General features: G+C 38.8%; 1 protein-coding gene across 3 annotated transcripts in view; it reads left to right on the top strand.

The window, feature by feature from the left end:
• LOC110515698 (uncharacterized) overlaps positions 1–13571 on the top strand; it is a 39564-nt gene extending 25993 nt beyond the window's left edge. For 2 of the 3 annotated variants that reach the window (XM_090194797.1, XM_090194803.1), the window contains 8 exons: positions 2898–2995; positions 3129–3306; positions 5012–5109; positions 5243–5420; positions 7416–7522; positions 7658–7835; positions 11843–11916; positions 13075–13571. In XM_090194797.1, the coding sequence (XP_090050923.1) occupies positions 2898–2995; positions 3129–3306; positions 5012–5109; positions 5243–5420; positions 7416–7522; positions 7658–7835; positions 11843–11874 (869 nt within the window). In that variant the 3' untranslated portion in view covers positions 11875–11916; positions 13075–13571. The remainder of the gene's footprint in view (positions 1–2897; positions 2996–3128; positions 3307–5011; positions 5110–5242; positions 5421–7415; positions 7523–7657; positions 7836–11842; positions 11917–13074) is intronic. The other variant, XM_090194801.1, reaches the window with a different exon arrangement.
• The last annotated feature ends 4800 nt before the right edge of the window (positions 13572–18371 follow it).

Here is an 18371-nt window from a genome sequence, read left to right as displayed (position 1 = left end):
ATATAACAGGTTTTTAAAATTCTATATTGGTGCATATTTTCTACTTAAAATAACAAAGGGACGCAAAAGCCACCCATTTTGTGGAACGACCCCTTTTACATTTGCATCACAAACAATATTTTAGGAAATCATGATGAAAGTGGCCATTTTAGACATATGCATGCCTCTTGTAAGACTCTATGATTGCAATAGATGATCATAAGTTTACCATCCACTATCGTGGATCCTCTGGGGAGCCTCTATTATTATTATTATTATATACACTATATACGGTGCCTACATTATTATATACACTATATACGGTCCCTACATTATTATATACACTATATACGGTGCCTACATTATTATATACACTATATACGGTCCCTACATTATTATATACACTATATACGGTGCCTACATTATTATATACACTATACGGTGCCTACATTATTATATACACTATATACGGTGCCTACATTATTATATACACTATACGGTGCCTACATTATTATATACACTATATACGGTGCCTACATTATTATATACACTATATACGGTGCCTACATATAATTCTCCATGTGGTCTATATTAAAGTTCCCCTCATCTAATATAACAGGCTTTTAAAATTCAATATTGGTGCATAATTTCTACTTAAATATCAAAGGGATGCAACAGGCCATTTAGTGGAACAACCCTTTAACATTTGCATTTTAGGCCCTGTTTAGAGATATCAATGCCTCGTCTAAGACCCTTTGTGATTGTAATAGTAGATCATAAGTTTACCACCTGTTTGATGTTCTAGTTCACACAGGAGAGAGACATGACTATTGTGGAGCCTGAACAATATCCTGATGCTGACGAGACAGAGAAGAGTCTCCAGATCAGAACACCAGATGGTACAGCTTGGTCTGGTCTAGCATACAGCTTGCTCTCTCTGGGTCTGGGCTGGGTTTCTGTAAAGCACTTTATGACAACAGTGACATCAGCATCCACAATGATATGTGTCTTTGTCCCCTCTTTATGGTTACCAGGACAACGCTAGCCCTTCCTCCCTCCCTGAGTCCCTGTATTGTGCCTCTCCCGGTAGCTCCTTACTGCTGGGTAGGAAGAGGTTGTCTGTGCTGCTGGTGGACTGCAGGAAAACAACGGGGCTGAGTGGAACTGTGAGAGGAGGAGCAGAGAAGAACAGATTAGATTTCACACATCAAAGTAAGTGCTGTAGTTCAGTTTGAACAAATACAATAGATCTGCCCACTGGTATCTGTTACCAGGACAACCAGCAGAGTTCTCTCTCCACAAAGAGCCGGAAGTGCTATCGGTTGGCGCAGAAGTTTGACAGTGTGTGCAACTCTGCAGAACTCTTGTTCGTTTTCAGCGTGCTTAGTTGTGAAGTGTTTAAAACTTCTTAAGACTAGCGGAACCCCTCGACAACATCCGCTGAAATGGCAGAGAGCGAAATGGAAAAATATTTTTGGGAAATATTTTAATTTCATACATTCACGAGTGCAATACACCAAATTAAAGCTTAACCTCTTGTTAATCTAGCCATCGTGTCCAATTTCAAAAATGCTATACAGCGAAAGCTCACCATACGATTATGTTAGGTCAGCACCTAGTCACAAAAAACATATAAACATTTTCCAGTCAAAGAGAGGAGTCACAAAAGGCAGAATTAGAGAGAATATTAATCCCCAACCTTTGATGATCTTCATCAGATGGCACTCATAGGACTTCATGTTACATGTATTGTGTATGTTTTGTTCGATAAAGTTCATATTTATATCCAAATATCTCAGTTTACATTGGAGAGTTATGTTTAGTAATGTTATGCCTCGAAAACATCTGGCGAATTTGCAGAGAGCCAAATCAATTTACAGAAATACTCATCATAAAATTTGATAAAATATATAAGTGTTATGCATAGAATTAAATATATACTTCTCCTTAATGCAAGCACTGTGTCAGATTTCAAAAAAGCTTTACGGAAAATATATATATATACGGTGCCTACATTATTATATACACTATATACCTTGCCTACATTATAATATACACTATATACAGTGCCTAAATTATTATATACACTATATACGGTGCCTAAATTATTATATACACTATATACGGTGCCTACATTATTATATACACTATATACTGTGCCTACATTATTATATACACTATATACTGTGCCTATATTATTATATACACTATATACCGTGCCTACATTATTATATACACTATATATGGTGCCTGCATTATTAAATGCACTATATACGGTGCCTTCATTATTATATACACGCTGCCTACATTATTATATACACTATATACTGTGCCTACATTATTATATACACTATATATGGTGCCTAAATTATTATATACACTATATACTGTGCCTACATTATTATATACACTATATACGGTGCCTACATTATTATATACACTATATACGGTGCCTACATTATTATATATACTATATACGGTGCCTAAATTATTATATACACTATATACGGTGCCTACATTATTATATACACTATATACGGTGCCTACATTATTATATACACTATATACGGTGCCTAAATTATTATATACACTATATACTGTACCTACATTATTATATAAACTATATACGGTGCCTATATTATTATATAAACTATATACGGTGCCTACATTTAATTCTCCATGTGGTCTATATTAAAGTGCACCTCATCTAATATAACAGGCTTTTAAAATTCAATATTTGTGCATCATTTCTACTTAAAATAACAAAGGGACGCAACAGGCACCCATTTCATGGAACAACCCTTTAACATTTGCATTTTAGGCCCTGTTTAGAGATATTAATGCCTCTGGTAAGACTCTATGTTATTGTAATAGTAGATCATAAGTTTACCATCTGTTTGATGTCCTCATTCACACAGGAGAGAGACATGACTATTGTGGATCCTCTGGGGAGCCTGAACAACATCCTGATGCTGACGAGGCAGAGAAGAGTCTCTCCAGATCAGAACACCAGATGGTACAGCTTGGTCTGGTCTAGAACACAGCTTGCTCTCTCTGGGTCTGGGCTGGGTTTCTGTAAAGCACTTTGTCAACAGTGACATCAGCATCCATAATGGTATGTGTTTGTGTCCCCTCTTTATGGTTACCAGGACAACGCTAGCCCTTCCTCCCTCCCTGAGTTCCTGTATTGTGCCTCTCCCGGTAGCTCCTTACTGCTGGGTATGAAGAGGTTGTCTGGGCTGCTGGTGGACTGCAGGAAAACAACAGGGCTGAGTGGAACTGTGAGAGGAGGAGCAGAGAAGAACGGATTAGATTTCACACATCAAAGTAAGTGCTGTAGTTTAGTTTGAACAAATACAATAGATCTGCCCACTGGTATCTGTTACCAGGACAACCAGCAGAGTTGTCTCTCCACAGAGAGCCGGAAGTGCTATCGGTTGGCGCAGAAGTTTGACAGTGTGTGCAACTCTGCAGAACTCTTGTTCATTTTCAGCGTGCTTAGTTGTGAAGTGTTTAAAACTTCTTAAGACTAGCGGAACCCCTCGACAACATCCGCTGAAATGGCAGAGTGCGAAATGAAAAAATATTTTTGGGAAATATTTTAATTTCATACGAGTGCAATACACCAAATTAAAGCTTAACCTCTTGTTAATCTAGCCATCGTGTCCAATTTCAAAAATGCTATACAGCGAAAGCTCACCATACGATTATGTTAGGTCAGCACCTAGTCACAAAAAACATACAGACATTTTCCAGTCAAAGAGAGGAGTCACAAAAGGCAGAATTAGAGATAATATTAATCCCCAACCTTTGATGATCTTCATCAGATGGCACTCATAGGACTTCATGTTACACAATACATGTATGTTTTGTTGGATAAAGTTCATATTAGTATCCAAATATCTCAGTTTACATTGGAGCGTTTGTTCAGTAATGTTGTGCCTCGAAAACATCTGGCGAATTTGCAGAGATCCAAATCAATTTACAGAAATACTCATCATAAAATTTTATAAAAGATATAAGTGTTATGCATAGAATTAAATATATACTTCTCCTTAATGCAAGCACTGTGTCAGATTTCAAAAAAGCTTTACGGAAAAAGCACACCACACTATATACGGTGCCTATATTATTATATACGCTATATACGGTGCCTATATTATTATATACACTATATACGGTGCCTACATTATTACATACACTATATACGGTGCCTACATTATTATATACACTATATACTGTGCCTACATTATTATATACACTATATACTGTGCCTACATTATTATATACACTATATACTGTGCCTACATTATTATATACACTATATACGGTGCCTACATTATTATATACACTATATATGGTGCCTGCATTATTAAATGCACTATATACGGTGCCTTCATTATTATATACACGCTGCCTACATTATTATATACACTATATACTGTGCCTACATTATTATATACACTATATATGGTGCCTAAATTATTATATACACTATATACTGTGCCTACATTATTATATACACTATATACGGTGCCTACATTATTATATACACTATATACGGTGCCTACATTATTATATATACTATATACGGTGCCTAAATTATTATATACACTATATACGGTGCCTACATTATTATATACACTATATACGGTGCCTACATTATTATATACACTATATACGGTGCCTAAATTATTATATACACTATATACTGTACCTACATTATTATATAAACTATATACGGTGCCTATATTATTATATAAACTATATACGGTGCCTACATTTAATTCTCCATGTGGTCTATATTAAAGTGCACCTCATCTAATATAACAGGCTTTTAAAATTCAATATTTGTGCATCATTTCTACTTAAAATAACAAAGGGACGCAACAGGCACCCATTTCATGGAACAACCCTTTAACATTTGCATTTTAGGCCCTGTTTAGAGATATTAATGCCTCTGGTAAGACTCTATGTTATTGTAATAGTAGATCATAAGTTTACCATCTGTTTGATGTCCTCATTCACACAGGAGAGAGACATGACTATTGTGGATCCTCTGGGGAGCCTGAACAACATCCTGATGCTGACGAGGCAGAGAAGAGTCTCTCCAGATCAGAACACCAGATGGTACAGCTTGGTCTGGTCTAGAACACAGCTTGCTCTCTCTGGGTCTGGGCTGGGTTTCTGTAAAGCACTTTGTCAACAGTGACATCAGCATCCATAATGGTATGTGTTTGTGTCCCCTCTTTATGGTTACCAGGACAACGCTAGCCCTTCCTCCCTCCCTGAGTTCCTGTATTGTGCCTCTCCCGGTAGCTCCTTACTGCTGGGTATGAAGAGGTTGTCTGGGCTGCTGGTGGACTGCAGGAAAACAACAGGGCTGAGTGGAACTGTGAGAGGAGGAGCAGAGAAGAACGGATTAGATTTCACACATCAAAGTAAGTGCTGTAGTTTAGTTTGAACAAATACAATAGATCTGCCCACTGGTATCTGTTACCAGGACAACCAGCAGAGTTGTCTCTCCACAGAGAGCCGGAAGTGCTATCGGTTGGCGCAGAAGTTTGACAGTGTGTGCAACTCTGCAGAACTCTTGTTCATTTTCAGCGTGCTTAGTTGTGAAGTGTTTAAAACTTCTTAAGACTAGCGGAACCCCTCGACAACATCCGCTGAAATGGCAGAGTGCGAAATGAAAAAATATTTTTGGGAAATATTTTAATTTCATACGAGTGCAATACACCAAATTAAAGCTTAACCTCTTGTTAATCTAGCCATCGTGTCCAATTTCAAAAATGCTATACAGCGAAAGCTCACCATACGATTATGTTAGGTCAGCACCTAGTCACAAAAAACATACAGACATTTTCCAGTCAAAGAGAGGAGTCACAAAAGGCAGAATTAGAGATAATATTAATCCCCAACCTTTGATGATCTTCATCAGATGGCACTCATAGGACTTCATGTTACACAATACATGTATGTTTTGTTGGATAAAGTTCATATTAGTATCCAAATATCTCAGTTTACATTGGAGCGTTTGTTCAGTAATGTTGTGCCTCGAAAACATCTGGCGAATTTGCAGAGATCCAAATCAATTTACAGAAATACTCATCATAAAATTTTATAAAAGATATAAGTGTTATGCATAGAATTAAATATATACTTCTCCTTAATGCAAGCACTGTGTCAGATTTCAAAAAAGCTTTACGGAAAAAGCACACCACACTATATACGGTGCCTATATTATTATATACGCTATATACGGTGCCTATATTATTATATACGCTATATACGGTGCCTATATTATTATATACGCTATATACGGTGCCTACATTATTACATACACTATATACGGTGCCTACATTATTATATACACTATATACTGTGCCTACATTATTATATACACTATATACGGTGCCTACATTATTACATACACTATATACGGTGCCTACATTATTATATACACTATATACTGTGCCTACATTATTATATACACTATATACGGTGCCTACATTATTATATACACTATATACGGTGCCTACATTATTACATACACTATATACGGTGCCTACATTATTATATACACTATATACTGTGCCTACATTATTATATACACTATATACGGTGCCTATATTATTATATACGCTATATACAATGCCTATATTATTATATACACTATATACGCTGCCTACATTACTTAATACACTATATATGGTACCTACATTATTATATACACTATATACGGTGCCTACATTATTATATACACTATATACCTTGCCTACATTATAATATACACTATATACAGTGCCTAAATTATTATATACACTATATACGGTGCCTACATTATTATATACACTATATACTGTGCCTACATTATTATATACACTATATACTGTGCCTATATTATTATATACACTATATACTGTGCCTACATTATTATATACACTATATATGGTGCCTACATTATTAAATGCACTATATACGGTGCCTTCATTATTATATACACGGTGCTTACATTATTATATACACTATATACTGTGCCTACATTATTATATACACTATATACGGTGCCTACATTATTATATACACTATATACTGTACCTACATTATTATATACACTATATACGGTGCCTACATTATTATATACACTATATACGGTGCCTACATTATTATATACACTATATTCGGTACCTACATATAATTCTCCATGTGGTCTATATTAAAGTGCACCTCATCTAATATAACATACTTTTAAAATTCAATATTGGTGCATAATTTCTACTTAAATATCAAAGGGATGCAACAGGCACCCATTTCGTGGAACAACCCTTTAACATTTGCATTTTAGGCCCTGTTTAGAGATATCAAATCCTCTTGTAAGACCCTTTGTGATTGTAATAGTAGATCATAAGTTTACCACCTGTTTAATGTTCTAGTTCACACAGGAGAGAGACATGACTATGGTGGATCCTCTGCGGAGCCTCAACAACATCCTGATGCTGACGAGGCAGAGAAGAGTCTCTCCAGATCAGAACACCAGATGGTACAGCTTGGTCTGGTCTAGCATACAGCTTGCTCTCTCTGGGTCTGGGCTGGGTTTCTGTAAAGCACTTTATGTCAACAGTGACATCAGCATCCATAATGGTATGTGTTTGTGTCCCCTCTTTATGGTTACCAGGACAACGCTAGCCCTTCCTCCCTCCCTGAGTCCCTGTATTGTGCCTCTCCCGGTAGCTCCTTACTGCTGGGTATGAAGAGGTTGTCTGGGCTGCTGGTGGACTGCAGGAAAACAACAGGGCTGAGTGGAACTGTGAGAGGAGGAGCAGAGAAGAACGGATTAGATTTCACACATCAAAGTAAGTGCTGTAGTTTAGTTTGAACAAATACAATAGATCTGCCCACTGGTATCTGTTACCAGGACAACCAGCAGAGTTCTCTCTCCACAAAGAGCCGGAAGTGCTATCGGTTGGCGCAGAAGTTTGACAGTGTGTGCAACTCTGCAGAACTCTTGTTCGTTTTCAGCGTGCTTAGTTGTGAAGTGTTTAAAACTTCTTAAGACTAGCGGAACCCCTCGACAACATCCGCTGAAATGGCAGAGAGCGAAATGGAAAAATATTTTTGGGAAATATTTAACTTTCATACATTCACGCGTGCAATACACCAAATTAAAGCTTAACCTCTTGTTAATCTAGCCATCGTGTCCAATTTCAAAAAAGCTATACAGCAAAAGCTCACCATACGATTATGTTAGGTCAGCATCTAGTCACAAAAAAACATAGGGCCATTTTCCAGTCAAAGAGAGGAGTCACAAAAGGCAGAAATAGAGATAAAATTAATCACTAACCTTGGATGATCTTCATCAGATGTCACTCATAGGACTTCATGTTACACAATACATGTATGTTTTGTTCGATAAAGTTCATATTTATATCCAAATATCTCAGTTTACATTGAAGAGTTATGTTCAGTAATGTTGTGCCTCGAAAACATCCAGCGAAATTTGCAGAGTCACATTAATTTACAGAAATACTCATCAGAAACTTTGATAAAAGATACAAGTGTTATGCATAGAATTAAAGATATACTTCTCCTTAATGCAAGCACTGGGTCAGATTTTAAAAAAGCTTTACGGAAAAGCACACCATGCAATAATCTGAGGACAGCGCGAAGCCACAAAAACAAGCCATGCAGATACCCGCCATGTTGTGCAGTCAGAAATAGCGTTATAAATATTAACTTACCTTTGATGATCTTCATCAGAATGCACTCCCAGGAATCCCAGTTCCACAATAAATGTTTGTTTTGTTCGATAAAGTTAATCTTTATGTCCAAATACCTCCTTTTTGTTAACGGTTTTAGTTCACCTATCGAAATTCACAAGGCGCTGGCAAGTCCAGACGAAAGTCCAGACGAAAAGTCAAAGAAGTTCTATTACAGTTCGTAGAAACATGTCAAACGATGTATATAATCAATCTTTAGGATGTTTTTATCATAAATCTTCAATAATGTTTCAACCGGACAATTCCTTTGTCTTTAGAAATGAAAAGGAACGCAGCTCGCTCACGGCCACGCGCGTGTGACTTAGCTCAAGGCATTCTACCAGACCCCTTAGTCAGACAGCTCTTATTCGCTCTCCCTTCATAGTAGAATCCTTTAAAGACTGTTGACAGCTAGTGGAAGCCTTGGGAAGTGCAATATGACCCAATTTACACTTTATATTCGAAAGGCAATGACTTGAAAAACTACAAACCTCAGATTTCCCACTTTCCCCCTCTCTCTCCCTGTAGTGCTGTACTGAAACAGCTGCTCTCCCTCTCTCTCCCTGTAGTGCTGTACTGAAACAGCTGCTCTCCCTCTCTCTCCCTGTAGTGCTGTACTGAAACAGCTGCTCTCCCTCTCTCTCCATGTAGTGTTGTACTGAAACAGCTGCTCTCCCTCTCTCTCCCTGTAGTGCTGTACTGAAACAGCTGCTCTCCCTCTCTCTCCCTGTAGTGTTGTACTGAAACAGCTGCTCTCCCTCTCTCTCCCTGTAGTGCTGTACTGAAACAGCTGCTCTCCCCCTCTCTCTCTCCATGTAGTGTTGTACTGAAACAGCTGCTCTCCCTCTCTCTCCATGTAGTGTTGTACTGAAACAGCTGCTCTCCCTCTCTCTCCATGTAGTGTTGTACTGAAACAGCTGCTCCCCCTCTCTCTCTCCCTGTAGTGTTGTACTGAAACAGCTGCTCTCCCTCTCTCTCCATGTAGTGTTGTAGTGAAACAGCTGCTCCCCCTCTCTCTCTCCCTGTAGTGCTGTACTGAAACAGCTGCTCTCCCTCTCTCTCCCTGTAGTGTTGTACTGAAACAGCTGATCCCCCTCTCTCTCTCCCTGTAGTGCTGTAGTGAAACAGCTGCTCTCCCTCTCTCTCCATGTAGTGTTGTACTGAAACAGCTGCTCTCCCTCTCTCTCCATGTAGTGTTGTACTGAAACAGCTGCTCTCCCTCTCTCTCCATGTAGTGTTGTACTGAAACAGCTGATCTCCCTCTCTCTCCATGTAGTGTTGTACTGAAACAGCTGCTCTCCCTCTCTCTCCATGTAGTGTTGTACTGAAACAGCTGCTCTCCCTCTCTCTCCCTGTAGTGCTGTACTGAAACAGCTGCTCTCCCTCTCTCTCCCTGTAGTGCTGTACTGAAACAGCTGCTCCCCCTCTCTCCCTGTATTGCTGTACTGAAACAGCTGCTCTCCCTCTCTCTCCCTGTAGTGCTGTACTGAAACAGCTGCTCTCCCTCTCTCTCCCTGTAGTGCTGTACTGAAACAGCTGCTCTCCCCCTCTCTCTCCCTGTAGTGCTGTACTGAAACAGCTGCTCTCCCTCTCTCTCCCTGTAGTGCTGTACTGAAACAGCTGCTCTCTCCCTCTCTCTCCCTGTAGTGCTGTACTGAAACAGCTGCTCTCCCCCTCTCTCTCCCTGTAGTGCTGTACTGAAACAGCTGCTCTCTCCCTCTCTCTCCCTGTAGTGCTGTACTGAAACAGCTGCTCTCCCTCTCTCTCCCTGTAGTGCTGTACTGAAACAGCTGCTCTCCCTCTCTCTCCCTGTAGTGCTGTACTGAAACAGCTGCTCTCCCTCTCTCTCCCTGTAGTGCTGTACTGAAACAGCTGCTCTCCCTCTCTCTCCCTGTAGGGCTGTACTGAAACAGCTGCAAAACGTGACTCGTGACGTTGCTGGATGCGGGCCTCGCTCTGCTGCTTTGCCAGTTAATTTGTTATTTGTGGGGCGGTAGGGTAGCCTAGTGGTTCGAGCGTTGGACTAGTAACCGGAAGGTTGCAAGTTCAAATCCCCGACAAATCTGTCATTCCTCCCCTGAACAGGTAGTTAACCAACTGTTCCTAGGACGTCATTGAAAATTTGAATTTGTTCTTAACTGGCTTGCCTAGTTAAATAAAGATAAAATAAAAAAATACATGTCATAATGAAGTGATGACACGTGAATGGACAAGCCATACTTCATAACATGGCTTTATACATTATTATATACACTATATACATTATTATATTCACTATATACATTATTATATACACTATATACATCATTAAATGCACTATATATGGTACCTACATTATTATATACACTATATACGGTGCCTACATTATTATATACACTATATACATTATTATATTCACTATATACATTATTATATACACTATATACATTATTATATACACTATATACATTATTATATTCACTATATACGGTGCCTACATTATTATATACACTATATACGGTGCCTACATTATTATATACACTATATACATTATTATATTCACTATATACATCATTAAATGCACTATATATGGTACCTACATTATTATATACACTATATACGGTGCCTACATTATTATATACACTATATACGGTGCCTACATTATTATATACAATATATACAGTGCCTACCTTCTTATATACACTATATACGGTGCCTTCATTATTATATACACGGTGCCTACATTATTATATACACTATATACGGTGCCTTCATTATTATATACACGGTGCCTACATTATTATATACACTATAGACCGTGCCTATATTATTATATACACTATATACCGTGCCTAAATTATTACATACACTATATACGGTGCCTTCGGAAAGTATTCAGAACCCTTGACTTTTTCCGTGTTTTTTTACATTACAGTCTGAATCTAATATTGATTTTTATTTTATTCCTCATTAATCTACACACAATACCCAAAAACAGGATTCTAGACATTTTTGGAAATGTGTTAAAAACAGAAATACCTTATTACACTATTAGTATTCAGACGCTTTGCTATGAAACTCAAAACCGAGCTGTTCATCATGTTTCCATTGATTATCCTGTGTAGCGACGCTCCCCATCCAACCTGACAGGGCCTGAGGGGATCTGCAGAGAAGAATGGGAGAAACTCCGCAAATGCAGGTGTGTTCATCATACCCAAGAAGAATCTAGGCTGTAATCGCTAGTTTTTCCCCACAAAGTGGCTTTATTGCAGAGAGAAATACTCCTCAGTTTCATCATCTGTCCTGGTGGCTGGTCTCAGACGATGGTCCTGGGTTGGTGTTGTTAAACGTGGTCTGCGGTTGTGAGGCCAGTTGGATGTACTGCCAAATTCTCTAAAATGACTTTAGAGGTGGCTTCTAGTAGAGAAATGAACATTCAATTATCTGATAACTCCTCCAGTGGATATTCCTGCAGTCAGCAGGCCAATTGCACGCTCCCTTGAGACATCTGTGGCATTGTGTTGTGTGACAAAACTGCACATTTTAGAGTGGCATTTTATTGTCCCCAGAACAAGGTGCACCTGTGTAATGATCATGCTGTTTAATCAGCTTCTTGATATGCCACACCTGTCAAGTGGATGGATTGTCTTGGCAAAGGAGAAATGTTCACTAACAGGGATGTAGACAAATTTGTGCACAGAATTTGAGAGAAATTAGCTGTTGTGTGTATGGAAGAATTCTGTTATTTCAGGTCATGAAACATGGGACCAACACTTTACATGTTGCGTTTATATTTTTTAGGAACATCTATCCAAAATATGTGACACCATTGTTTTATTTTACACAAAATATCATGACATGATTAGTCAAAATGTAAAAAATGTGTGTCCTAAATAATAAAAAGCCATTGTTTTCGAACCCTTTCAACAACAGGGAGATGTTACTGATGAGCTTTGTGTCTGTCTCCAAGTTTTGGACTTCCACACAGAATTACTTCTTTACTTATTTTATGTTTAAGGAAGTGTGTAGGTCACATTCTGTATCATACAGCTATGAGGGTTATATATTTACAACCACCTGCTCAATAGGAATCCAGCGACGTCTGTGTCTTCAGTGTCCTAGAACTGTCTAGTTTTTTGTTTTCTGACTTGTAAAACAGAAATAATAATAAGTTATGTAAACATATCAGTAGTTACCAGGAAGCTCTACAACATCATTTGTTTTAAATTATGAAATGTTTGGAAACTGGCCTCGGGTTATTGAGGGATCTGATATAGATTTAACCTCATAATAAGGCAGTTTTATCGTGTGGAGATTTCATTCACGTCTCTCTTTAAATAAACACTGTCTTTGGCAGGAGGAAAACCAAACTTGGAGGAACCAGAGACGTCCAAAACAGCAAGACGACACCTCTGCTCCCAGATTGGAAAGAGTTTTACCAAGTTAGGAAGCCTGAAAAGACATGAGAGGGGACACACAGAACCGAAGCCACAAAATTGCGCCCAGTGTGGAAAGAGTTTTAGCCACTTAGGAAATCTGAAAGCTCATGAGCGAACACACACACGGGAGAGGCCTTTCCATTGCTCCCAGTGTGGAAAGAATTTTAAGCGGTTAGACACTCTCAAAACCCACGAGCAAATACACACAGGGGAGAAGCCATACCATTGTGCCCAGTGTGGAAATAGTTTTAGCCAGTCAGGAAGCCTGAAAGTTCATGAGCGAATACATACAGGTGAGAAGTCATACCTTTGCACCCAGTGTGGGCATCACATCACATTGTCCGTTGTCTTATATTGTTGACTGAGAATGTGTTTACTTGTTTATACCATGTGAAATTAAATGGTACAAAGTCTACTACATGTTGTGTTTATTTCATGTTGAATTCACTTTAGTTGACGACTCAAAAGAAATGTAAATAGAAACTAGATGTTGAACTGACGTCTGTTCCCAGTGGGCTGGTTTGAATACGGGGCAGGTGTTGGATCAATATCCACCTTCGTTGGTTATGGGATCGTCAGCCATCTCCTTCAGCGCCATTCTTCACTTTAATAGATCATATCATAAAAGTCTGATAAAACGTAACAAATATGTCATAGAGAATTCATATTTACTTTATAATATGGCTACATATATATATATGTACTGAACAAAAATATAAACGCAACATGCAACAATTTCAACGATTCACAGTACATATATGGAAATCAGTCAATGTCAAATGTATTAGGCCCTGATCTATGGACTTCACATGACTGGGCACGGTGCAGCCATGGGTGGGCCTAGGAGGGCATAGGCCCACCCACTGACGAGCCAGGCCCAGCCAATCAGAATTTGTTTCGCCACAAAATGGCTTTATGACAGAGAGACATTCTACTTGGTTTCCTCAGCTGTCCAGGTGGCTGGTCTCAGTCTCCTGAGGTGAAGAAGCCAGTTGTGGAGGTCCTGGGTGGGTGTGGTTACGCGCGGTCTGCATTTATGAGGTCGGTTGGACGTATTGACAAATTCTCTAAAATGACATTGTGTGTAGAGGAACTTACAGTACCAGTCAAACCTACTCATTTGAGGGTTTATCTTTATTTTTACTATGTTCTACAGTTTTCTACATTGTAGAATAATAGTGAAGGCATAAACTATGAAATAACACATATGGAATCATGTAGTAACCAAAAAAGTGTTCAATCAAAATATTTTAGATTCTTCAAAGTAGCCACCCTTTGCCCTGATGACAGCTTTGCACACTCTTGGCATTCTCTCAACCAGCTTCATGAGGTAGTCACCTGGAATGCATTTCAATTAACAGATGTGCCTTCTTAAAGTTAATTTCTGGAATTTCTTTCCTACTTAATGCGTTTGAGACAATCAGCTGTGTTGTGACAAGGTAGAAGATATACAGAAGATAGCCCTATTGGGTAAAAGACCAAGTCCATATTATGGCAAGAACAGCTTATATAAGTAAAGAGTAACAATTGTCTATCATTACTTTAAGACATGAAGGTCAGTCAATCCGGAAAATGTCCGTAACTTTGAAAGTTTCTTCAAGTGCAGTCGCAAAAACCATCAAGAGCTATGATGAAACTGGCTCTCATGAGGACCTCCACAGGAAAGGAAGACCCAGAGTTACCTCTGCTGCAGAGGATAAGTTCATTAGAGTTAATTAGAGTTAACTGCCCAAATAAATGCTTCACAGAGTTTAAGTAACAGACAAGAGTTCAAGTAACAAACACATCTCAAGATCATCTGTTCAGAGGAGACTGTGTTTATCAGTCCTTCATGGTTGAATTGCTGCAAAGAACCCACTACTAAAAGGACATCAATAATAAGAAGAGACTTGCTTGGGCCAAGAAACACGAACAATGGACATTAGACCAGTGGAAATCTGTCCTTTGGTCTGATGAATCCAAATTTGCGATTTTTGGTTCCAAACGCTGTGTCTTTGTGAGACGTGAGTAGGTGAACAGATGATCTTTGCATGTGTAGTTCCCACCGTGAAGCATGGAGGAGGAGGTGCGATGGTATGCGGGTGCTTTGCTGGTGACGTTGTCAGTGATTTATTTAGAATTCAAGGCACACTTAACCAGGTTGACAACCGTAGCATTCTGCAGCGATACTCTATCCCATCTGGTTTGCGCTTAATGGGACCGTCATTTGTTTTTCCACAGGACAATGAGCCAAAACACAGAGTGAAGGGAAAGCAACCAATAAGTGTTCAGCATATGTTGGAACTTCTTCAAGACTGTTGAAAAAAGCATTTCAGTTGAAGCTGGTTGACAGAATGCCAAGAGTGTGCAAAGCTGTCAAGGCAAAGGGTGGCTACTTTGAAGAATCTCAAATATAAAAGATATATATACTGAACTGAAATATAAAGATATACTGAACAGAAATATAAATGCAGCCTTCCGAGTGGCGCAGCGTATAAGGCACTGCATTGTGCTCGCTGCATTAATACAGATTCTGGTTTGATACCCAGCTCTGTCGCAGCCGGCCACAACCGGGAGAGCCAATTGGCCCAGCATCGTCCGGGTTGGGGGAGGGTTTGGCCGGTCAGGATGTCCTATTGCAACTCCTGTGGCGGGCCGGGCGCATGTGTGAGAATTGTGTCAAGAAGTATTGCGGTTGTGTTTCGGGGGACGCATAAGCTACAGCTAGCTAACACTGCAGTGCATAACATGTGGTGAGTAGTTGGCTCAAAGAGAGAGAAATACAATAGTTGAACAGTTTTGAACAAATTGGGAGAAGGGAGAGAGAGAGAGGATGCATGGCTGTTGACGTTCGCCTCTCCCGAGTCCGTACAGGAGTTGCAGCAGTGAGATGAGATAAGACTAACTTCCAATTGACAAAAAATTGGGGAGAAAAAGGGGGTGAAAAATATAAATATAATAATAATCATTTAAAAAATGTCTGCCCCAAATATTTCGCTTTTTTAAAAATGTTACCCAAAATATCATGACATTAGTGATTGGCCAAAATGTAAAAAATGTGAACATCTAAGTCAACATTGTGTCGAACCCTTGAGACAACGGGGAGATGTTACTGATGTGCTTTGTATCTGTGACGTAAAAACTAGTTTTGGACTTCCACACAGAATTACTTCTTTACTTATTTTATGTTTAAGGAAGTGTGTAGGTCACATTCTGTATCATACAGCTATGAATGTTATATATTTAGAACCACCTGCTGATTGGAATCCAGCGACTGTCTAGTTTTTTGTTTTCTGACTTGTAAAACTGAATGAATAATTCATGTTAACATATCACCAGGAAGCTCTACAACATTTGTTTTAAAATCACACCAAGATTGTTTTAAATGATGAAATGTTTGAAAATTGACCTCAGGTTACTGAGGGATCTGATTTGGATTAATTTGCTACAGATTTTGATGTGAATATTCTCAAATCTGCATAAAACAATATATGCCTTTTCCCACCAGAAATGTTTCTATCAAACAAACTTATTGCGATAAAAGGCATGATTACGTAGTGCATTCCCATGTACCGAATGAAAAATACAAGTTAAATGGCTTTCCATCTCATTTTCACACATGACTGCAAAACCCTTTGGATAAAAGTGTCTGCTAAATGACAGATATATCCACTGATTCTACCAAACATTTGGAACAACTTCCTAATATGGAGTTGGACACTCCCCTTTTCCCCCCAGAACAGCCTCAATTAGTCAGGGCATGGTCTCTGCAAGGTGTCGACAAGCGTTCCACAGGAATGCTGGCCCATGTTGACTCCAGTGCTTCCCACAATTGTGTCAAATTGGCTGAATGTCCTTTGGGTGCAGTGGAGGCTCCTCAGAGGAGGAAGGGGAGAACCATCGTCCTCAGTTATTTTCAGAAAAATAAAAATGGTAAAACATTTAAAACATTTAATCCTTTTTAGATAAAACTATACTAAATATAATCACATCACCAAATAATTGATTAAAACATAGTATTTTGCATCCTCCTCTAGGTACATTGACTTAAATACAAAACCTAGGAGGCTCATGGTTCTCAAGCCCTTCCATAGACTTACACAGTAATTATGACAACTTCCGGAGGACATCCTCCAACCTATCAGAGCTCTTGCAGCATGAACTGACATGTTGTCCACCCAATGAAAGGATCAGAGAACGAATCTAGTATGAGCTAAAGCTAGGTAGCACTGCAGTGCATAAAATGTGGTGAGTAGTTGACTCAAAGAGAGAAAAAGACAATAGTTTAACAGTTTTGAACAAATTAGGAGAAGCAAGAGAGTTTTGGTCATTTATTTTCCACTTTCAGTTTCACTTACTTAGCTAGCAAGTTTAGCGTACTCAAACAGAGCGATGCTATGCTAAAAGAATCATCCTCCCTCATCTTAAACCACATTGACCTCTACTGTTTTGGTGGTGGACCAGTCTTGGTACACATGGGAAACTGTAGCGTTGCAGTTCTTGATGCAAACCGGTGCACCTGGCACCTAATACCATACCCCGTTCAAAGACACTTCAATATTTTGTCTTCCCAATTCACCCTCTGAATGGCACACACACACAATCTATGCCTCAATTGTCTCAAGGCTTAAAATTCCTTATTTAACCTGCCCCCTTCATCTACACTGATTGAAGTGGATTTAACTAGTGACATCAGTAAGGGATCATACCTTTAGCCTGGATTCACCTGGTCAGTCTAAGTCATGGAAGGAGCAGGTGTTCTTAATGTTTTGTAGACTCAGTGTAAAGCACTACAGATAATCAAGTGCTATTTGCATGTGATGCATTTGTTCTATTGTGTCCAGCAAGGCAAGTAGTTCTGACGTCATAATACACCCTTCTGATAATCAAGTGATATTTGGAATGTCTGAGTAGTTCTATATTGTTACTCATATGGTAATGTGTCTAGCATGATGCCAAACCATATAGCTAATTGTTACTCATATGGTAATTGGCTAACTCCTTTAATTACTCTAATAATGTACAACCACCTCTGTAAAATAACAAAGCATATTACACTAGAAACAGTAACAAAACTTCAGTATTGTATGTTTTACAATTCGTTTACATGAGCAAAGGAATACAGCTGACGGCATACATGATTGGCAAGGTAATTTGTGTGACTAAATACAACCAACTAACATTGATAAGTAAGCAATTCTATCAATAACAAGATTATCATCACTAGCAACATGCT

Source organism: Oncorhynchus mykiss, chromosome 13, assembly GCF_057628025.1.
Source record: "Oncorhynchus mykiss isolate SJ-2025 chromosome 13, ASM5762802v1, whole genome shotgun sequence".
Taxonomy (NCBI): Eukaryota; Metazoa; Chordata; class Actinopteri; order Salmoniformes; family Salmonidae; genus Oncorhynchus; species Oncorhynchus mykiss.
This window is presented reverse-complemented; position numbering and strand designations above follow the sequence as displayed.